Here is a 21,710-nt window from a genome sequence, read left to right on the forward strand (position 1 = left end):
AGAATTGAATAAAGAGTTAAATTAAATATAAATATTTAGTATAATTAATTGGGTTAACCCTTAAATCTATTATATTATAGGTATAGGAAATTATATTAGAAGATTACCTTCTATGGTTAGTGCACTCGATGCCCAAACGAATTTAGGCAGTTATTAAGGTGAAGGGAGGATATACCTAATATTAGTTGATTGTAGCGGGTACGAAAAGGTATTCGGTTTTCCCTAGTTTTAGTATAGTAAATTAACTAATTTTCCGTCACTTCTTTCTCCCAGTTCAAAATCCGAAGGCTCTACATGCGCAAATCTATTGGTTTTATTCCCTGTTACCCCCCTTGTCATTCCCCTGTCAAAAACCCTTGTATGTACCGAGCTAGCAATTAAACCAGGGGTGATGTGTACGACTTCCCCTTCCCGCCCCTCGTTCCTGATGAGGTTTCCCAAACATCCAAGTGACAGGGCATACGTGTTATTTGCATGTAAACCGCGGCCGGCCCCCTTCCGTTCGCAGTACCTAGTCGTAGTAGTAGCTCGTGTCGGGCTGTTCCGTCCACAGGGCCACACGCACAGATCGAGGATTAACATCCCGTCTTTAAATGCCTGTCTGCCCGCCCTCGACGCACCGTAAGAGGGATCTCCGCTGCCTGTTTCTGTGTCATTTTTTTTTTTTTTTTTTTATATATTCTTCTCTGCAGGCGCCCGCCATGGTAGTTGTCTCTGTCTTATTATTATTTTGATTCACGTTGCCGGGTAGCCCAGGCCAGATGTTAGACTAAAGGTACCTAGGTAGGTAGGTAGGTAGGAAAGTCGGATGGAAATGCTAGGTAGGCTGGTCCTATTCCACCTCGTTTTTAGAGGCAGGCCTGGAAATTGCACTCCGCCGTTGTGGCGGGGCCCGTAGATCGCTGTTGCTGCTGCTCCAAAGTCATTGTTCCCGTCCGTTAGGTTCAAGTTGTTGCTGCTGCCGCTCTGTCCTGCCCGACCCAAGGGGAGTACCTCTAGAGGTACCTGACTAAAAGTGCAGGGACAGATCCGCTGGAATCTCGCCCTGAGGTGGTGGCCCAAACTTGCCTACATACAAGGAAATCCACAATCTCAATGCAGCAAAACACCCAGGGACACCTGCAGCCTAGGTACCTAGAGGTACCTACCTAAGAGGTGTATGTACTGTACCTACCTCCAGGTACCCGACGCACCGGGCCGCTGGCACTGACTGCGGGAGGTGGTCAGTACCTCCAGCTCTAGGTCTTTGGACTCCCCTAACACCCGACCGCACTTCCACCGCGGACTACCTACCTCTATGACCGCCCAAGTACAGGCGACACCACGCCCGACCGCAAGCCCAGGTTCCCTTCTCCAGTGCTACCAATCGACCGTCCTCCCCCCGGCCACCTCCACGCCCTTGTGGCCGCCGCCTCGCCAAACCCCGACCTTAGCGCCCCGACATCTCGATACACCTCGTGTACAAGCAGCAGCAGCAGCAGAGAGGCACTCAGTCGGGCGTCCCGTCTTGCCAGCCATCGCAATCCCGTCCCCCGTCCACCGTTACGTCCACTTGTCCACCAACACGGCCACCGTCCACCGCTTATACCACCGCCGCCGACTGATTGGCGCCGACTGCACTCAGCGCGCCGTGATCGTGATTCGAGTTCGACCAGCTCGACCCCATATATCCATCTTCACCCCGTGGCCGTCGACGCCCTTTTCCCGACCGACTGACGATTGCCCGATCCTTGCTTGCCCTGGCCTGTCTGAACACACTGGGCCGGCGCCCGAGTTCATAATCAACGACCACGAACGCTCTCCAAGCCCCTGTCCGCTACACCGGCCCGGGTCATCAAACTATCCCCTTCTGCCTCTCGACACGACCATTGAGTTCACGTCGACAACCATCCACGCCGTGTCCCCATCGAGGCGGCCAACACCAAAGCCCTTTCATCCCCCCAGTCGCAACTAACCCCTAACTGTCGGGCTCGCCAGAACAGCGCGCTAGGCAGTTACGCGCACGACTATAGACCGACTGGCAAACCCTCGACTGCGGCTGTTGCGGTGTCGTTTTGCGACATCTGGCATTTAGTTTGCCGTATCCCTTTCGTCTCGACCAACTGGGCTTGAGCCCCCGCTTGATGTGGACGTACGCGCCTTTGTCCGCCAACCTACATCCATAATTCGCCGCGTTCGCGATCGCTGCTCGCCCCTCTTTGGAAATACATCGAAACATTTTAGGAGCTTGGGGTTTCGAACTACATCAAGGGTCAAAGACCAACATCGAGATGGCCAGCTCAGACTACGGCGGCGGCCCCGTGGGCGACCGCGAATACACCCATGGACATCCCCAGGGGCACCCACAAGGTGAAGTTGCGCATCGGAGAGAGGACGAGCATCTTGATATCACGCCAACGATATCACAAAACGGCGCCCCTACAAATGCCCACTTGACTCGCATTCCAGGATCGCCTGCGCTGAGCGCCGCCGATGCTACAGATCTCGAATCAAGACGCAGTGGAGAGAAGAACAGGTCGAAGCCAAAGGGGTCGAGGACAGCTAGCGGACAAGTGCGAGTGTGCAAGAAATGTGGTGAACCTTTGACGGGCCAGTTTGTTCGCGCACTCGATGGGACCTTTCATTTGGATTGCTTCAAGTGTCGCGTGAGTCCCTGTTTCAGCCGCCCGTTGTGGACTTTGTGGCTAACCAGCTCATGTGCAGGACTGCGGTCAAATTGTGGCTTCCAAGTTCTTCCCAGCCGACGACAACAACGGCGAGGGTCAGTATCCGCTCTGCGAAACGGATTACTTTCGCAGGTTAGGCTTGCTGTGTTACCAGTGTGGCGGTGCTCTTCGGGGCTCTTACATCACGGCCCTCGATCGCAAATACCACGTCGACCACTTTACCTGCTCGCTTTGCCCGACTGTCTTCGGCGCTCAGGATAGCTACTACGAGCATGATGGACATGTTTACTGCCATTACCACTATTCGACACAGTACGCCCAACGTTGCAGTGGCTGCCAGACTGCCATCCTCAAGCAGTTTGTCGAGATATTCCGAAACGGTCAAAATCAACACTGGCATCCGGAATGCTACATGATTCACAAGTTCTGGAACGTCAGGTTAAATCCCCCACAGAAAGCTCTCGGGCCGGTGCCAGATGACCCTGCTGGCCGTGAACTAGTCCGGGACGAAGAGGAACGCATGGAGGAGAAGGTCTACCGTATTTGGAGTGTGCTTTCGACTTTCGAAGAGTCGTCGGCGGCTTGCATATCGGATATGCTTCTCCACGTGAGCAATGGAGCATATGTCGACGGTGTCATGGTAGCTAAAAAGTTCATATGGCACGTTGATATACTGTTCCACTCAGCGGATAGGCTTGACGCTACTATGGAACGGCTAGATATGACAGGTGAGAAAATCCCCCAGGATGCTTGAGCGCATCCCCGAAAAGCTAATGATGATGGTGGCTGATGAATTATAGGCCTGATGTATGGAAGAGAAGCCAAGCTTCTGTGCAAGAAGATCGTGGCATTCTTCTCGCTACTTTCCAAAACACAGGATAAGGGTGCCCGTAAGCTCGGTGTTACCCAAGAACTGTTAACACTCGTTACTGGTTTAGCCCATTACCTGAAGCTCCTTATTCGAATCTGCCTACAAGGAGCATTGCGGATCGAGAAAGAGCGTGACACCGCCGATGGTCTCGATGGGTTTCTGGATGAGCTCAATGACCTTGAGGCGCTAAAGACCGAAGATAACTCGACGACGACGCTGCAGCTAACGTCCGGCATGGCTCGCCTCTCGGCCTCGGACTCGGACTCGTGTACCCTCTGCAAAAAGCCCATTGAGGACGAGTGTGCAAAGAGCGGCGACAAGAGGTGGCATATCACGTGTGTCAACTGCTCACGTTGCCAGAAAGAACTCGGCCGGAGTCTACAAGATGCCCGACTCAACCTGTACGATTCCAAGATTTTTTGCAACAACTGCGAAACGTACAGCTCGGATAAGGCGCCGCCCTTTGAACGCGTGTCCAAGCTGCAGCAGTATATGTTCCTGCTCCAGGTGGCATTGGCCAGGTTATTGGAGATCCTACGCATGCACGGTGCGCTTCCGTCCGCCGCTGAAGCAAGGGGTCACAATGGAATTGATGCAGGCGATGGCCGTCCGTCAATGGATGGTAGACAGAGAGGTTTCCCCGGGGGCGATCAGTCACTACATCATCGAGAATCGTCCTATGAGAGCGCTCTTAATGATGTCAAGAGGCTGAAGAGCACTCGCTTGGATAAGCACCTCTCCTCAAGCTTTAGGAAAGCCAGGACGTCCCGAATTATGGATGGACCCGAGAGTAGCAGTGCGCAGCCCGGGTCCGGGCCTGGTTCAGGCGTCGATGGTGGACCAGCTAATGGCAGGAGAATGCGAATCGAGGAGGATATGGGACCCGGAGACGACCACGATATGATGCTGCCTAATCAGGATGCCCTCACCCTTGCGGACATTCCCCGGATCGTTGCTGCCGAGCAGGCACGAGAACAACGAACAGGTCCGCCTAGTAGGCATGAGCTATTGCGTTCTCCGGCCACTGAGCCCTCATTTGGCGGTGCGTCATCAGGCAGTGGACACAAGCGAAGCTATTCCGACAGCAAGGGTGGGGACCCGCGTACTGCTGGTGAACCATCGCCTCAGCGTGTTGGTAGGAGATACTTCTCCGAACTCTCTGCTTTGGAATATTTCATCATCCGACATCTTGCCGTCGTCACCATGGCTCCAATGGTGGAAGGTGAATTTACCCTGGTAGAACTGATCGGACTTATCGAAACACGGAAAACGCCCAATTTCTGGAAGAATATCGGTAAAGCCTTTCAGAAAGACGGACGAAAGAAGAAGGGTGTGTTCGGCGTACCCCTGGAAGCTATTATCGAACGGGATGGAGCTGAGTCCACAGACGGCGTGGGGCCCGGGACGCTTAGGATCCCGGCAGTCATTGACGATATCCTATCTCTCATGAGGCAAATGGACCTTTCGGTTGAAGGCGTCTTCAGAAAGAACGGCAATATCAAGAAGCTGGGTGAGCTTGTTGAGAAGATCGACAAAGAAGGGAACGTGGACCTCAGCGGTAACAACGTCGTTCAGGTGGCTGCCTTGCTAAAACGATACCTCCGAGAGCTGCCCGATCCGCTTATGACCCAGAAGCTTTACCGACTTTGGCTGGCAGCCGCGAAGATCTCGGACGAGGACAAGAAGAGGCAGTGTCTCCACCTGATATGCTGTCTGATGCCCAAGTGTCACCGCGATTCGATGGAAATACTGTTCTGTTTCCTTAAGTGGGCCGGCTCGTTTCACCAGGTCGACGAAGAATCAGGCTCCAAAATGGACATCAAGAATTTGGCAACCGTCATTGCGCCAAACGTGTTGTTTGACAGAACTGCGACGTCCACGTTGGGTAGCGACCCAATGTATGCGATTGAGGCAGTCGAGGTTCTAATAGCAAATATTGAAGAGATGTGTTTGGTAAGTTTTGTCACTCTTTTCGTTCAGTTTATTGCAACATTTGACTAACACATGTACGTTCCAGGTTCCCGATGAATTAGTACAATACATCAGCGATCCCGCCTTCCTTGACGGAGAGCTCACCACTAAGGAAATTCTCAAACGGTACTCTGAACGGAATACTGGCGGTTTCGGCTCGCGACAGTACGCCGATGTTGTCGAGATCGTCGGCCGGCACGAGAACCCCAGCCGGCCACCGCCGCGAAGGGTTGAGTCCGACCCGACGTCATGGCAGCAAGAAACTAGCGTCCGGACGGTAACCGAGAATGCGGCGTACCTCGGCCCTGGCCCCACTAGTGGTGGTGGTGGTGGTGGTGGTAGTGGAGGCAACAATGGAGGAGGAATGGTAGATCGGACGGGAGGCCCCGGAGGAGCCGTGTCACCACAAAAGCGTGGAGGACCTGGTGGAGGAATGGGACCACATCCACTCTCACAATCACATGGAGACGGTGGTGGTCCTGGTGGACCACAACAACAGCCTATCCCGTACGGTCCCGCACCTGAACACGTAGCCGCTGCTGCTGCCGTCGGCGGCGGTGGAGGAGGACCAGGTGGAGGAGGACAGGGTGGAAACGCGGTAGGAGTTGGAGGAGGGGATGGGGCCCCAGGCGGCGGTGACTATAATCGTAATGGGGGATCGACGACGAGTGGGCTGCATAATCACAATGGGCAGCAGCAACAGGGAGGAGGGCCGAGGAAGGAATGGCGGAATTCCGGCTGGGGCAGGCCAAACAACGGGGTGACTACTGGCACTGCATGAGCACTGCATGGGCTCCTACCTCACCTGCCATATTGGTTGGTTGTTTTTTCGGGAGATGGAGGAGGAGGAGGAAGAAGAGGAGGAGAGGATTTTAGTAAAATCCCGCCGGCTGGCGGTGGGAAGTGGTGATTGTTCCTCTCTCTTTTTTTGTCGGGCATCGTTGTTTGATATCATTGGGTCCTCTTGGCTTCCTTTCAGAGGAGTAGGAGGAGGAGCTTTACTACTCCTTCTTTTCTTCGAGGTTTTTACTACTATTTTATCTACTTAACTATAGGCAGAGCGACCTTTCTGTTTGGCTTCTCGGTTTTCAATTAAAATTTTCTATTCATTATTCTCCCCGTACGAGCCCTACCTACCTGATTCTTCTTCGGCGGATTCTTCCCGGTGTAAAGCAACGTCTTTTCTCTCTCTCTGTCACTCTCTCACTCTCTCTCTCACACACATGTTTCCCCCCCTTCGGTTGAACATTTACTTGATATGAAGTGGGAACGGACAATCAAAGCATGGAAGATATCTAAACGACCTATCTACCTGTAACAGACCAAATCTGGAGCTACTCATACGCACCCTCTTCATACCATTCGGCCTGCCCCTGTTCGCTATGCTACAATTCGCTATCATTTTGGAATAAAAGTAACAGTTAGGCTCGTTGTATTTCACGCTTTAACCGTCAGCCAGACGCAACACCAAATACGTTTTTGCATGCGAAATCATCATGTGTAAAAATCGATCCTGTCTGTTAGACACCTTGTCCCGTCCTTTGATCCCTGGATATTTCCACACCCTTATTGGTTTACCAACGCCACAGAAAGTTCTTGAGAGAAAGCAGAACCCATGCTAGCCATGCAAAGATGCGCAGATAACTTCAAACAACCCTCGGACTCTTCCAACGCTGCCGTCAACCGTTGTGTTAGAAATCCCTGAGTACAATGTTAGCATTTGAAATACTGATTACTTTAGTCACCAAAAGTGGTATCTTACTCCATTGACTGTTGAACAGACCGGCGAAGACGCCGATTGTACATCTTTCGGTCATCGGCTGAGCCCCAGAACAGCTTGAACGCCTCGGGGTTGACTAGAGTTCGCGGATCATAAGGGGGACTCTCCTCTTCAAGAGCATCAATGATGGCTTCGAGGTGCGTCCTGACATCCTCACGGCGGTTCTGCGGCGCAAAGTAGCAGGGTGTGCCGTCCGCGGCAATACGATGATGGAAGATCTTGGTTTCGAACCTCGCCCGAGGTTGCTCCTCGGGAAATCGTGCACTGAAGCAAAGCCTGATTCTGAACAGGCCACCGTCCAGGTTCGTCATGGGTTTACCGAAGTATGTCACTAGCCAGACGAAGGGATTGCCGTCTTCGAGCTCGATGCTGTGCGCCAGATCCCTGCGTTTGAAGTGCTCCACAACCTGCTCAAACTGCCTCTGCAGGTTGACGGCGACCGTGGTTTCCTGGGCCTTAGCTTGCAATCCTTCTGCGGCCCATCCCTCTGTCTCGGTGTCGAGGGCTGCCTTGATAACCTTGAGTCTCTTCTCCAGCTCCGTGTAGTTGAATTTACCCTCCATGCCGTTGCCAAGGCTTTCAAAGGGCATTCTGGCGAATGACTGGTTGTCCTTGACTTCCGACTTGCCCTTCTCGACGGCAACCAAGTAGGAGTCGTAATACCAGAGAAATCGTCGCTTGCAAAGGTCTTTGAAAGGCTCGAATGGGACGCTAGATTCTTCGTCAAGAATATCCATGTCGCTCTCGCCTGAGCCCAGTGAAGCGATCTCCCCGCTGACACTTGTTGGCGCAAATGTGCCATCGGGGTTGATGCCTAAGTACTCCTCCAGTCGATGAACGACAGAGATGCGGATTGTCTCGTGGCGAATCTAGGCAGATATTAGCTTACACTTCAACATGGCGCAAAACCTCTAATCACCTTTTGTATGTAATCCTTCTGGTTCTTCTGGTCATGAGCCTCCTTTGCATCTTCAAAGCCCGGCTCATTTTCGTAGGGGTTCATGGACATTAAGCTTTGGATGGACAATAGAATGGACTCGAGGCCTTGGGCAGCAGACCACTGTTCTCCACGCTCCCCGCGCCATGTTCTGTGCCATGTTAGCCCCGAAACCTGATCATGCGGATTTTTGTTAGAGGGACAGTGATTTTACCCCAATATCGATCTGATGTCGAATTAGCATCGTAACAGTTTTAGTCGAGCCAGGTGACGTTAGACTTACAGGCAGACTTTGCCATTGGCGTAGATATTTGGGTTGAACCGGGTGCGACCGTCGTTCGTAGTTGTGGCTTGAACCTGAGGTGACCTCCTAGGATAATCCTTATTGAAGACGAAGGCAAACTATCAGACAGTCAGCGAGAATCAGATCCCTCCCAGACCATACATAATCACCAGTACCTCGAAGAAGCCGAACTCGTAGGGTGTCTCGTGCGGTCCGATGATCATTGCCTTGACATTGCGAACATCGACATCGCGGCAGGCGACAGCAAGAGCTACCACAGCGTGATGTCAGTCATTGATGAACTGGGCAGGAAACACGATGCACAGGCTTACACAAATCAGAGTCCTTCTGAAGGTCGCTCAGCTCCTATCGTTGACAACAGTCAACTTAGCATATGCCAGTATTGCGGCTCTTGCATGGTGGACATGATTCCTGGTGCCGGGACTGGGAATAATGCGATATGTTGACAAACGAACCTTGGTAATGCGAAATACAGATTGGTCCATGGTTTCTGACTTGGAGCTCACCAAGTCTTGGGGGAAGATGGAGGGTGGAATGGACCACTCGAAATCGCGAAGGTCGACCCTACGGGCAAAGTAGTAGTAAATAGTAGGCAGTTTGACGGGGACCGTGATTGGGCGACGTGAAGAAAAACACTGGCGGACAAGTCGTGCGAAGTGGTCGAGGAAGAAATTACTCTGGAGATTAAATGGCCGGGTAGCTGCCGACAAGGTAGTAAGGCCAAGTCTTTGTTATGCGGATGTCTTGTTGGTTGGAGGAATGATGAGTGATGGCTTAAGTTGTATTTTCTGTTTCCGATTCAGGTAGCAATCGGTGGTTGAGGTGAGAAGTAGCGAGCGAGACGACAACACCAAGCTGAGTTCAGGCAAGAAGTGGAAGTGGAAGGTTGAGTGCGGGGCAGGGCAGAGTTCAAACGAAAGGAACTGAGTGAATGAATGGCAAGCAAGCGATTGGTGCACTCAGTAATGCACGACGTACTAGACTATGTAAACTTGTAAGGTAGGTACTGTAGTGTGTAGGTAATTACAACATTTCCAGCGTTGGTCAAACTTGTATTCGCTTTGTTTGTTTTTTCTTTTTTTTTTTTTTTTTTCCTCTCCAAAGCAAGCAATGACAGTTTGTCTTTACTTCGAGGTGGCAACCAAAGAAGGATGGAAGCGTCTCTGAATACTTGTATGTGCCGTGTATATTATGCGCTGCCAAAGGTATCCTCTTGCGTGCGTAATCAGCATCAATATCAACGAAAGCAACATGGAGGGTTTCCATTCATTCTTTTATTCCACGTACCAGTCCAGGTACTTTTTAGTATGAAGCAGTGTCAATCAGTCACATCCCGACAACTTGGGGCACCTGGTGGTGGGCTGCTACCACCATTTTCAAGGGTAGCCGCCCCGCATTTGCAAGTGCAAGATGCAGGTGGGTTGCAGCAACGAAATGCCAGAAGTGGAATACCGTACGAGACTGGAGCTTACAGTGCGATGCTTTACCACACGACGGGACATAAACATGGAAGACGGAAGCAGGCAGGGTGATTGATATATTCCCTTTGAGCTTTCATATGTCCCAGCGTTGACGACATCGGAGGTCAATGATTCCAACCCCACATCCATTATCACTACCTTGTAAAATCAACAAGTGTGATCAAACGGAAATGTTTGATTTTCGGGAGAATACAGAAGCAAGCTGGAAAGAGCCCTGGATCCCCGGCTGCCCGGCTCCCCGGTCCCGTCTCCGTGTCCGCCCTGGTGTTGGACGTGGAGAAGCTCCAGGCACCGACGGGACAAAATGGACCCCAACATTCGGAGCTCTACTGTGTACCTAGGTAGCGGACGGCCCCGGGGGGGAGGGGGCTAGGAGCTAGGGTCTTATAAGATCCACTTTAATTGAAGCGGCCCCACAAAAGGAAACGCGCCAGACGCGGTCTCTCTTCCTGTGATCGCGTAAAGTGCTGCTTGGAGTTCTACTTACTATCACCATTCAATTACGAGCTCCCCTCAACAATAGATTGTTGCGACACCTTGATTGACGACAGCGAGACACTCACCCAGTACCCACGTTCTCTCTTTTTTTGACATTCACTAAAACGTACCTTTCGCAACTTTGCTGGCCAAGATCTATTTCTATCATGGCAAGCTTTTTCGACATTAAGGCCAGGAAGGCGGCCGCTGCGAGTGGCACTCCAAACCCGGAAAAACAGACAAAGGAAACTCCCAGGGCGCAACCATGGGTAGAGAAATAGTATGCCATGCAAGAGTGGTCAAGTTCAATGCCGGCAGTTCAGCTAGCTAACCTCTGACGACTTCCTCGACAGCCGTCCAAAGACCCTCAGCGATGTCACAGCCCAAGATCACACCATTACCGTCCTCCAAAGGACATTACAGGCTTCCAATGTTTGTCAAATCTGCTTATTTCCCCTTCATGTCTCTCTCAAGTCAAATTTGGCAGCCACTGACCTGTTTCGTCAACCCTCCAGCTCCCACACATGCTCTTCTACGGCCCTCCAGGAACGGGCAAGACCTCGACCATCCTTGCCCTCGCCAAGGAGCTCTACGGCCCCGAACTCATCAAGGCCCGCGTCCTAGAGCTCAACGCCTCCGACGAGCGTGGTATCTCCATCGTTCGCGAAAAGGTCAAAGACTTTGCTCGCATGCAGCTTACCAATCCCTCCGCGGCTTACAAGGCGCGCTACCCATGTCCACCCTTCAAGCTCATCATCCTCGACGAGGCCGACAGCATGACCCAAGACGCTCAGAGCGCACTGCGCCGCACCATGGAGACGTACTCGAAGATCACCCGCTTCTGTCTGATATGCAACTACGTCACTCGCATTATCGATCCGTTGGCGAGTCGTTGCAGCAAGTTTCGGTTCAAGAGCCTCGACCAGGGGAACGCCAAGAAGAGGCTGGAGGAGATTGCCCAGCTCGAGGGTGTCGGGCTAGAAGAGGGAGCTATCGATGCGCTAATCAAGTGCAGCGAGGGCGATTTGAGAAAGGCGATTACGTATTTGCAGAGTGCGGCGAGGCTAGTCGGTGCCGTGGCAGCTACAGCTAAAGACGGGGAGCAAAAAGAAACCGAAGGCGACGACGAGATGGAAGTGGACGCCAAATTGGTCACGGTCAAGGTCGTGGAGGATATCGCTGGTGTTATCCCGGACGACACCATCCAGAGGTTACTCGAGGCGATGCGGCCCCGCGCTGGGGTGGATACGTACCCTGCGGTTGCCAAGGTGGTCGAGGAGATGGTGGCGGATGGTTGGAGCGCTGGACAGACCATGACGCAGCTCTACCAGGCGGTGGTTTTCGACGAGATGATCCCGGATGTGCAAAAGAACAAGATTGTTATGGTGTTCTCGGAGGTGGATAAGAGGCTGGTGGACGGCGCAGACGAACATCTGTCCGTACTCGACCTGGCGCTACGGATATCGGGTATCATGGCTGGGAGGTAACGGCCAAAGCTTAAAGAGTCTGAAAGGGTACGACAGAAGCAGATGGTTCAAAGATAGGCGATATATCACTGGGTTCGGAGTTTCGGTTTGGGCAACAGAAAATGGCAGGTCATTTACATCGCACTACAAGGTCATATTTTGGTGTTTCTAGTCCTGGACTTCTTTCTTGACAAATGCTTGACAATGGTCTTTTATCCCTGGCACCTCGCTCACCAGTTGTCTTCCGAGGTATCTCCCGTCGCAACACACGATAGTTATGGCTGCCTCTACCCAGTCTTCTCTAGTCCTACATCCACATCCACCATATTCCACATGCTCAAACACCCTCCCTCACGGTGGCCAGCTGTCTCCTTCCCCTTTCTGCCTCCCTCATCGTATCTCGTCCCAAGTCCCGATCCACCAGTTGAATTTGTGATTTTCAGCGATTTCTGCCCCTCGACAAGCCATATATCAGATTCCTCGCCCACCTCATCATCATCACCATCATTATCATCATCATTACCCTCCTCCTCTCCGCAAGCCGCTTTAACCGACTTCTGTCGTTGCTGCTGCTGCTGCGGCTGCTGCTGCAACCCACGTCCCAACAACCGATCAGCCTCGCCTAGCATGCGAATTGCTCCCTCCAGCGCTATCTGCCCTTTCTCAATTTTCTCCACTACCACCTCAAAAGTTGCGATCTTGGCTGAGTCGGCGGCTGATACCCACGGGTTGACTAGACGCGATGACATCATGGCGTTGGGGTCATCGTCATGTTTCTTGTGCACTACTACTGCCGTGGCGTGGGCGGGTATCAACTGGCTTTCTTCCACCAGGTGATCCAGTACCTGGGCGTTTTCCCTCAGCTGCTTGGTGAGGAGGGTGGTTATGTGGGTTTTGTGAGCCATTAGGCCTTTATGTTCGTGAGAGAGGGTGAGGAGGTGGGTGAGGGTTGGGGTGAGGAGGTGGTCTATTATGGGAGCGGGTGTAGGCGCCTCTGCTGCTGCTGCTGCTGCTGCTTGTGTTGAAGATCGCTCATGAGATGCCGCTGAAGGAGAGGAGGAAAAGGCAGTGATGGCGGGGAAATCGAGGGACGGTAGGGAGCGAAGTTGGGTGGTGACCAGCTCTAGGAGAGCTTTTCGTTTGGAGAGATACTCGGCATATTTTTCTTTGATGCTGGCGAGTTGTTGGTTAAGGAGTTGGGTTTTGTGTGTGAGCTGTTGGTCCCGTTGGACTTGGAAGTCATCTTGTCTAGCCCTTTCTCCTCCTCCGTCTTTTTCCTCTCCGGATGCTTTCCCTAGCTCGGTCTCGACCCAGTTGATCAGCTCAGTACGAGTGGCATTCAATGCTTGAAGCTTTGCTTTTGGGTTGATTTCTTCCGGTTGCACGGCGAAGGGGTGGGATTTCGCGTTCTCGAGGAGGGTCTCTTCCTGTTTGAGTGATAGTTTCGTTTGGAAAGTACGGTGCTCGAGTGTCTCTACGAGGTCCTCGAGCCGGACACTGCTAGATGCGGTGATGTTCTCCGACGTTTCCTCGAGCGCTAGAGAGTTGATAATCTCGGTTGGAACCTCAGGAAGCGGTCTGCAAACTCTGGAAAGTTTTTGATGGTCTAGAAAATCCGGTGATGCTGCCGGCTTCTGCCTCAAGAGGTCAAGGTTTTTCTTGACTACTAAAAGTTTTTCTTGCCTCTTTTGTATCTTGAGGTTGGTGAGATGGTTGAGAAGGTAGTTAGACTGTATTTCTGTTGGTTTAGGGATAGAAACCTCATGATGACTGCGCTTTTGTGAGAGTGTGTGGTATTCTTTGCGGGCTTTGATGTTCGCGCGCAATGCTTCGAGGAATTCCCTATACAGACCTCTAGTATCTTGTGAGTAGGGGGGTACTTCACTTGACTCGGTGAGAGACAACGGTTCTGTTAGCGTTGCTCCGTCTTTCAAGCCCGAACTGAGGTGAAGTGTCAAGATCCGTCTGATATGGGCGGCTTCCTCGCGAGGCCTGGTGTATGGTTGCAGCACCTTCTGAACAGCTTCTAGCGTTTCTTGGAAGGAGTCCATCGTGTCGATAATCTCAGCTTGCCCTCTCAGTCAGTGTTGGCTTCGTTTCATACCAAGGCATAAGGCAGCTCATTGGTCAAATTGTAAACGACAGTGATCATTGACGAGCTCAGCCCGATGTGAGCAGGACGGACATAAGAGAGCGTGGTATGAACCAAAGGTATCTCAGTTTCCAGCATTGAAATGAATGTTCAAATAGCTCGTGAAGTAACACGATTCATCCCTCTTGTTGGGATAAAAAAAGAAGTATCGTAGAAGTCGGAGCCCATGGATCAGACATCTGCCACCTATTTCGAGTTGCTCGATGGGTTGAGATCGTGTTGATGATTGTGCCTACCACCTCTAGGATGTTTGTTAGTGCATCTTTACCGACCTCTACACACTCCACGGGGTCTCCGCCCATGCACTAACACCGCCCTGACAGCAAGGTCAAGCTCAGTGTGTTTACGTGCTGTCCAGGCAGCCAATGAGAGTCGACGACGGCAGCATTGCATAAAAATTTCCAGCCGTCATGACTGGAGCCACACCTATCTCTGCACCGCTTGCCACCCCTACCAAGCCAAGTTCCTGCTGGCTGGCAACCACGCCTCTGGCTCAACCTTTCCAAACGCCAAACTCCAACCTTCCTTTCGCGACAACCGCGACAGACTTCTGTCGGAAACCCATCATCTCTGTTTCCGCCCGACCCCAGATTCTCGATCTACCCATCGATGCGACCGGCGAAATACTACTTATCAGCCAGCAAAACCAACGCTTGGTTCGGGCCGGGCTCGGGCTAATTTATCGCCACTGCGTGCACGCAAGAACAAGCACATTTTATCCCCAAAGACTGAGTTGAAGATATCACCAGATCGAGACTTTTCCATCCGCTACGACTTCTACTTCGATCTCGACGTATACCTCAAAACATTTCATAGATTTCCTTTTTTTCTTCACCGAGCTGGCAAGATGACGGACCACCACCGCGATGTGTCGCAATACAAATACTCGGCCATGTCCAACCTGGTTCTCCAGGCGGACCGTCGTTTCGTCACGAGGCGTACCGATGAGGCCACGGGAGACCCCGAGTCCCTAGCTGGGCGTCTGTCCATCAAAGATATGGGCTCCAGAGTTGCTCGCGACTCAGCACCAAAGCCCAAGAAGGCGGGCGCCATGCCCGACGTCGAGCGGGGCAGTCTAAGGGAAGGTGCTGATATCCTTCAACGAGAGAAGAAGAAGGGCAAACTCGAGTCCGCTACAAGAGGAGGAGGTATCCTTACTGGAGCCGACGCGCTTATCGAAGGTCTCCGCTACCGCCCTCGAACGCAGCCGACGCGCGATGCCTTCAACCTTATCCTCACCATTGTCGCCGAGCACTTGGGCGACGTGCCCCATGAGGTCGTTCGCAGTGCTGCTGACGCGGTTCTCGAGTATCTCAAGGATGACGACCTGAAGGATTTTGACAAGAAGAAGGAGGTTGATGATATTCTTGGAGTTTCGATGGGGCCCAAGCAGTTCAACGAGCTCATAAATCTCGGCAAAAAGATCACGGATTACGACGCTCAAGATGAAGATGAGGATGCGGGCGATGCTAGGCAAGAAGGCGACGACGAGATTGACGGTCGCCAGGGTGTTGCGGTCAACTTCGAGAACGATGAAGATGATGATGGCATGGTTGATGTTGTTCGGGATGAGTCTTCCGATGAGGAGGATTTTGCGGAGGATGAAGAGCTTCCTGACAGCAACGAGGTGGTCGATGGCGAAGGAGGTCAGGAGGAGATGGTCGAAGATATTCTAAACGGCGAGGCCATGGTCATTGATTCAGCACCGGAAGGAAAGAAAAGCGGGTCTGACGACAATTCGATCCCAGCCAGAGATATTGATGCGTTCTGGTTACAACGCCAGATTGGCCGGCTATATCCCGACGCACATATCCAGCATGATAAGACAATGTCGGCGCTCAAGATTCTTTCCGGCGAGCCCGATGAGCCAGGTGGTGAAGAAAAGCAGCTCCGCGACATCGAAAACGACTTGATGGAGCTTTTTGATTACGAACACCACGAGCTTGTGCAAAAACTCATTGCTAACCGGGAGAAGGTCGTATGGCTTACTCGGCTGGCCAGAGCTGAGAATGAGGAGAAAAATACGATCAAGCGGGAGATGGCTTCTGAGGGTCTGCGTTGGATTCTTGACGAGCTGGAAGGCAAGACCGACGGCGGCCAGAAGAAGATCAAGATGGACATCAAGATGGACATTGACTCGGGAGCCTTTGCTGATAAGGAAGGCCAAAAGCCTGAGCGTCCCGAGGGACAGCTGGTCGGAGGTCTGCAGCCACGCAAGTTAATAAACCTGGAGAACCTCATATTCGATCAGGGTAACCACCTTATGACCAATCCCAAAGTACGACTTCCCGAGGGCTCGACGAAGCGCACCTTCAAGGGCTATGAAGAAATCCATGTGCCCCCACCAAAGAAGCGCAACGACCCCAGCGACGCCCATGTCCCGATTTCTGAAATGCCTGAGTGGGCCCAGATACCTTTCAGCACGGCCAAGTCGTTAAACAAGATTCAGTCAAAGTGCTATCCTACTGCCTTTGGTAACGATGGAAACATGCTTGTCTGTGCTCCGACGGGCTCTGGCAAGACTAACGTGGCGATGCTTACCATCCTTCGTGAGATCGGGAAGCATAGAAACGAAGCCGGCGAGATCGACTTGGACGCCTTCAAGATCGTCTATATCGCGCCCTTGAAAGCCCTTGTTCAAGAACAGGTTGGCAACTTCGGAAAGCGTCTCGAACCATTCGGTATCAGGGTGGCCGAACTCACTGGTGATCGGCAACTCACTAAGCAACAGATTTCGGAAACGCAGATTATCGTTACGACCCCCGAAAAATGGGATGTCATCACGAGAAAGGCTACTGATCTCTCCTACACCAACCTGGTCCGCCTGATTATTATTGACGAGATCCATCTCCTTCACGATGACCGTGGTCCTGTGCTTGAAAGCATCGTTGCCAGAACCATCCGCAAGACAGAGCAGACCGGTGAGCCTGTTCGCATTGTGGGCTTGTCTGCCACTCTGCCCAACTACCGCGACGTAGCGAGCTTCCTCCGTGTGGATACGAACACCGGGCTCTTCCATTTCGATGGTACCTTCCGCCCTTGCCCCCTCCGTCAAGAGTTTATCGGCGTCACGGACAGAAAGGCCATCAAGCAGTTAAAGACTATGAATGATATCACCTACCACAAGGTCTTGGAACACGTAGGACAGAATCGCAATCAAATGCTCATTTTCGTCCATTCCAGAAAGGAAACGGCAAAGACCGCCAGGTACATCAGGGACAAGGCTTTGGAAATGGACACCATCAACCAGATCTTGAAGCACGACGCCGGAACCCGTGAAGTCCTGAGCGAAGCCTCCAACTCTGTCAACAACACCGATCTGAAGGATATCTTGCCCTATGGCTTCGGTATCCATCATGCTGGTATGAGTCGTGCCGATCGTACCGATGTCGAAGATTTGTTTGCCAGCGGCCATATCCAGGTTCTTGTGTGCACAGCCACTCTTGCTTGGGGTGTCAACCTTCCAGCCCATACCGTCATCATCAAGGGCACGCAAGTGTACTCGCCTGAAAAAGGTAGCTGGGTTGAGCTCAGTCCTCAGGATGTGCTGCAGATGCTTGGTCGTGCCGGTCGTCCTCAGTTCGACACCTATGGTGAAGGTATTATCATCACCACCCAGGGAGAGATGCAGTACTACCTTTCGCTCCTTAATCAGCAGTTACCCATTGAAAGTCAATTTGCTAGCAAGTTGGTTGATAACCTCAACGCTGAAATCGTGCTGGGCAATGTCAGAAGCCGTGACGAAGGTGTAGAGTGGCTTGGCTATACCTACCTCTTTGTTCGTATGCTTCGCTCTCCTGGCCTTTACCAAGTTGGGGCAGAGTACGAGGATGATGAAGCTTTGGAGCAAAAACGTGTCGACCTAATACATTCCGCTGCTACTGTGCTGAAAAAGTCAAATCTGATCAAGTACGACGAGAAGACCGGAAAGCTGCAGTCCACTGAACTTGGCCGCATCGCCTCGCACTACTACATCAGCTATGGCTCGATGGATACCTACAACAAGTTGATCCAACCCTCCATCACCGATGTCGAACTCTTCCGAGTATTCGCCCAGAGCGCCGAATTCAAGTACATTCCCGTTCGGCAAGAAGAAAAGCTGGAATTGGCTAAGCTCCTAGCAAAGGTACCCATTCCGGTCAAGGAGAGCATTGAGGAGCCTACCGCAAAGATCAACGTATTGTTACAGGCGTACATCTCTCGTCTGAAGCTGGAGGGTCTCGCCCTCATGGCTGACATGGTCTACGTTACACAATCTGCTGGTCGTATTCTTCGGGCTATCTTTGAAATCACGATGAAGAAGGGATGGGCATCAGTTGCTAAGCTGGCCCTAAACCTGTGCAAGATGGCCGAGAAGAGGATGTGGCCAACGATGTCGCCGCTGAGACAGTTCCCCAACTGTCCTGTTGAGATTATCAGGAAGGCTGAAAGGATCGACGTGCCCTTTTCCAGCTACTTCGATCTGGACCCTCCTCGGATGGGCGAGCTTCTCGGACTACCCAAGGCGGGCAAGACTGTTTGCAGCCTGGTGGCCAAGTTCCCCCGCGTCGAAGTCCAAGCCCAGGTGCAGCCCATGACAAGGTCGATGCTGCGCATTGAGCTTGCGATCACGCCAAACTTCGAATGGGATGCCGATATCCATGGCCTTTCCGAGAGCTTTTGGATTATCGTAGAAGACTGCGATGGGGAAGACATTCTTTTCCATGATCAGTTCATCCTGCGCAAGGACTATGCGGAGTCCGAGTCCAACGAACACATTGTTGAATTCACTGTACCCATTACTGAGCCCATGCCCCCCAACTATTTTATCTCCGTCATTTCCGACAGGTGGATGCATTCCGAGACACGTCTGCCCGTGTCGTTCAGGAAACTCATTCTCCCAGAGAGATTCCCTCCTCACACCGAACTGCTTGACCTGCAACCACTACCGGTCAACGCCTTGAAGGCCAAGGACTATTCCGCGCTGTATCCTGATTGGCAACAATTTAACAAGGTGCAAACACAGACTTTCAAGTCCCTGTACGAAACCGACAACAACGTCCTCATCTGCTCACCAACGGGCAGTGGCAAGACTGTTTGCGCCGAGTTTGCTTTGCTGCGCCACTGGGCTAAGAAGGAACACGGCCGGGCTGTCTACATCGCACCTTTCCAGGAACTCGTAGATCTGCGATTCCTGGACTGGCAGAAGCGGTTTGCCAACCTCCGCGGCGGCAAGGACATTGTGAAGCTTACAGGAGAGACGACCACTGACCTTAGGCTCCTGGAGCAAGGCGACCTCATCATGGCCACACCGCTGCAGTGGGACGTCCTGTCGCGGCAGTGGAAGAGGAGGAAGAACGTTCAGACGGTAGAGCTTTTCATCGCTGACGAGCTGCACTTGCTTGGTGGCCAGATGGGCTACGTCTACGAGATCATCGTCTCGCGGATGCACTATATCAGGACCCAAACGGAGTTGCCGCTAAGGATTGTCGGCCTCAGTGTGTCTCTTGCCAACGCTCGTGATGTTGGCGAATGGATCGACGCAAAAAAGCACGACATTTACAACTTCAGCCCGCATGTGCGACCTATTCCATTGGAATTGCACATCCAGTCATACTCCATCCCCCACTTTCCGTCCCTCATGCTGGCGATGGCAAAGCCTACTTATCTGGCCGTTACCCAGCTTTCTCCCGACCAGCCTGCTCTCATCTTCGTACCCAGTCGGAAGCAAACAAGAGCCACGGCACGAGATATCCTCACCGCCTGCTTGGCTGACGATGATGAGGATCGTTTCCTTCATGTTGACGTTGAGCAGATCCAAAAGCTCCTTGATCGCGTTCAAGAAGCGGCATTGGCTGAGGCCCTCAAGCACGGTGTTGGTTACTACCACGAAGCCCTGAGTCTCAATGACAAGCGCATCGTCAAGCATCTCTATAACAATGGCGCCATCCAGGTGTTGATCGCCTCTCGTGATGTGTGCTGGGAGCTTGATTGCACTGCTCATCTGGTAGTTGTTATGGGCACCCAGTATTTCGAGGGCAGGGAGCACCGCTATGTTGATTATCCCCTGAGCGAGGTTTTGCAAATGTTTGGCAAGGCCCTCCAGCAGAATAAGGCTGGGCGTGGTTGCGGTGTCTTGATGGTTCCTGCGGTCAAGCGGGAGTATTACAAGAAGTTCCTCAACGAAGCCCTCCCTGTCGAGTCTCATCTGCACAATTTCCTCCACGATGCCTTTGTGACAGAAATCAGCACCAAGATGATCGAGTCAGGTGAAGATGCCATCAACTGGGCTACTTTTACTTACTTCTACCGCCGCCTGCTCGCCAACCCAAGCTACTACAGTTTGACAGACCCTACGCACGACGGTCTCAGCCAGTATCTCTCCGACATGGTTGAGGCTACCTTGAAGGATCTGGCCGAGTCCAAGATCATCGACTTCGATGAGGATGACGGCACCGTTGCTCCTCAGAACGCTGCCATGATTGCTGCTTACTACAACATCTCGTACATTACGATGCAAACCTTCCTTCTTTCGCTGACGGCAAAGACAAAGCTGAAGGGTATCCTCGAGATCGTGACGTCGGCTACCGAGTTCGAAGCGATCCAGATCAGAAGACATGAAGAAGTCATTCTGCGTCGCATTTACGAGAGTGTCCCCGTAAAGATGGCCGAGCCTGTCTTTGATTCACCGCATTTCAAGGCCTTCGTTCTCTTGCAGGCCCACTTCTCCAGGATGAACCTCCCCATCGATCTCGCAAAGGATCAAGAGGTCATCCTCACCAAGGTGCTCAGCCTGCTGAGCGCTACTGTTGACATTCTCTCGTCGGATGGTCACCTCAACGCCATGAACGCCATGGAAATGTCCCAGATGGTGGTGCAAGCGATGTGGGATCGGGATAGCCCGCTCAAGCAGATTCCCAACTTCACAACGGAGGTCATCAAAACGGCCAACAAGTACGGTATCCGGGACATCTTCGACTTTATGGAGAAGATGAACCCCGAGGAGAACGCCGACTACGCCTCTCTGGTCAGGGACCTTGGTCTATCCCAGGCCCAGCTCGCCCAGGCTGCCGAATTCACCAACAACAAGTACCCCGACGTCTCGTTGGAGTTCGAGCTTGAAGACAAGGACAACATCCGGGCGAATGAGCCTGCATACCTCAAGATCAACATTGAGCGCGAAGTTGATGAGGACGAGGAGTTTGATCCTACGGTGCACGCTCCGTTTTACCCTGGCAAGAAGACGGAGAATTGGTGGTTGGTGGTTGGCGAGGAGAGCTCCAAAACTCTGCTGGCGATCAAGCGGGTCACCATTGGCAAGAAGCTCAACGTCAGGCTGGAGTTCACGGTGCCTACGCCTGGTCGCCACGACCTCAAGCTGATGTTGATGAGCGACAGCTATGTCGGTGTTGATCAGGATCCGGCGTTCTCGGTCATGGTGGAGGAGGGAATGGATGTTGATGAGAGCGACGAGGAGGAGGAAGAGGAGGAGTAGGAGGAGGAGGAGGAAGAGGAGGAGGAGGAGGTTGTGGTGGACAAGTGTAGGGAATGGAGACTGATTAGGTGTTTATGTATGGTAATGCAAGGCAAGTGCTGACAACCCATCTACCTGGCAATTGAGGCGGT

At 52.4% G+C, this 21,710-nt stretch overlaps 6 protein-coding genes across 6 annotated transcripts; 4 read left to right on the top strand and 2 right to left on the bottom strand.

Annotated features, from left to right (window-relative positions):
- Positions 1-1,237: 1,237 nt before the first annotated feature.
- B0T23DRAFT_184203 (uncharacterized protein) lies at positions 1,238-2,119 on the top strand. Its single transcript, XM_062833115.1, has one exon. The coding sequence runs from the start codon at positions 1,298-1,300 to the stop codon at positions 1,952-1,954; it is 657 nt and encodes a 218-aa protein (XP_062690472.1). The 5' UTR covers positions 1,238-1,297; the 3' UTR covers positions 1,955-2,119.
- B0T23DRAFT_184192 (LIM and Rho-GAP domain-containing protein) lies at positions 2,113-6,778 on the top strand. The gene is made up of 4 exons (XM_062833114.1): positions 2,113-2,645; positions 2,704-3,394; positions 3,467-5,490; positions 5,555-6,778. Exons 1-4 carry the CDS (start codon positions 2,271-2,273, stop codon positions 6,287-6,289), a joined length of 3,825 nt encoding a protein of 1,274 aa, XP_062690473.1. The 5' UTR covers positions 2,113-2,270; the 3' UTR covers positions 6,290-6,778.
- Positions 6,779-6,831: 53 nt separating this feature from the next.
- On the bottom strand, positions 6,832-9,171 carry B0T23DRAFT_184154 (UBC-like protein). The gene is made up of 8 exons (XM_062833113.1): positions 8,985-9,171; positions 8,841-8,874; positions 8,685-8,779; positions 8,509-8,627; positions 8,440-8,451; positions 8,208-8,376; positions 7,271-8,157; positions 6,832-7,209 (listed from the first exon to the last, which is right to left on the bottom strand). The coding sequence occupies exons 1-8, from the start codon at positions 9,012-9,014 to the stop codon at positions 7,200-7,202; spliced, it is 1,356 nt and encodes a 451-aa protein (XP_062690474.1). The 5' UTR covers positions 9,015-9,171; the 3' UTR covers positions 6,832-7,199.
- A 1,483-nt stretch (positions 9,172-10,654) lies between these two features.
- On the top strand, positions 10,655-11,974 carry B0T23DRAFT_397379 (activator 1 41 kDa subunit; the record flags this gene model as incomplete). Its single annotated transcript, XM_062838298.1, has 3 exons — positions 10,655-10,767; positions 10,841-10,919; positions 11,003-11,974. 3 exons carry the CDS (start codon positions 10,655-10,657, stop codon positions 11,972-11,974), a joined length of 1,164 nt encoding a protein of 387 aa, XP_062690475.1.
- Positions 11,975-12,107: 133 nt separating this feature from the next.
- Positions 12,108-14,113, bottom strand: B0T23DRAFT_184218 (uncharacterized protein). Its single transcript, XM_062833116.1, has one exon. It carries the CDS (start codon positions 14,002-14,004, stop codon positions 12,241-12,243), a length of 1,764 nt encoding a protein of 587 aa, XP_062690476.1. The 5' UTR covers positions 14,005-14,113; the 3' UTR covers positions 12,108-12,240.
- Positions 14,114-14,579: 466 nt separating this feature from the next.
- B0T23DRAFT_383844 (Sec63-domain-containing protein) lies at positions 14,580-21,616 on the top strand. Its single transcript, XM_062837433.1, has one exon. The coding sequence runs from the start codon at positions 14,953-14,955 to the stop codon at positions 21,577-21,579; it is 6,627 nt and encodes a 2,208-aa protein (XP_062690477.1). The 5' UTR covers positions 14,580-14,952; the 3' UTR covers positions 21,580-21,616.
- The last annotated feature ends 94 nt before the right edge of the window (positions 21,617-21,710 follow it).

The sequence above is a fragment of the Neurospora hispaniola genome (assembly GCF_033458365.1).
Source record: "Neurospora hispaniola strain FGSC 10403 chromosome Unknown B0T23scaffold_6, whole genome shotgun sequence".
In the NCBI taxonomy this organism is placed as follows: domain Eukaryota; kingdom Fungi; phylum Ascomycota; class Sordariomycetes; order Sordariales; family Sordariaceae; genus Neurospora; species Neurospora hispaniola.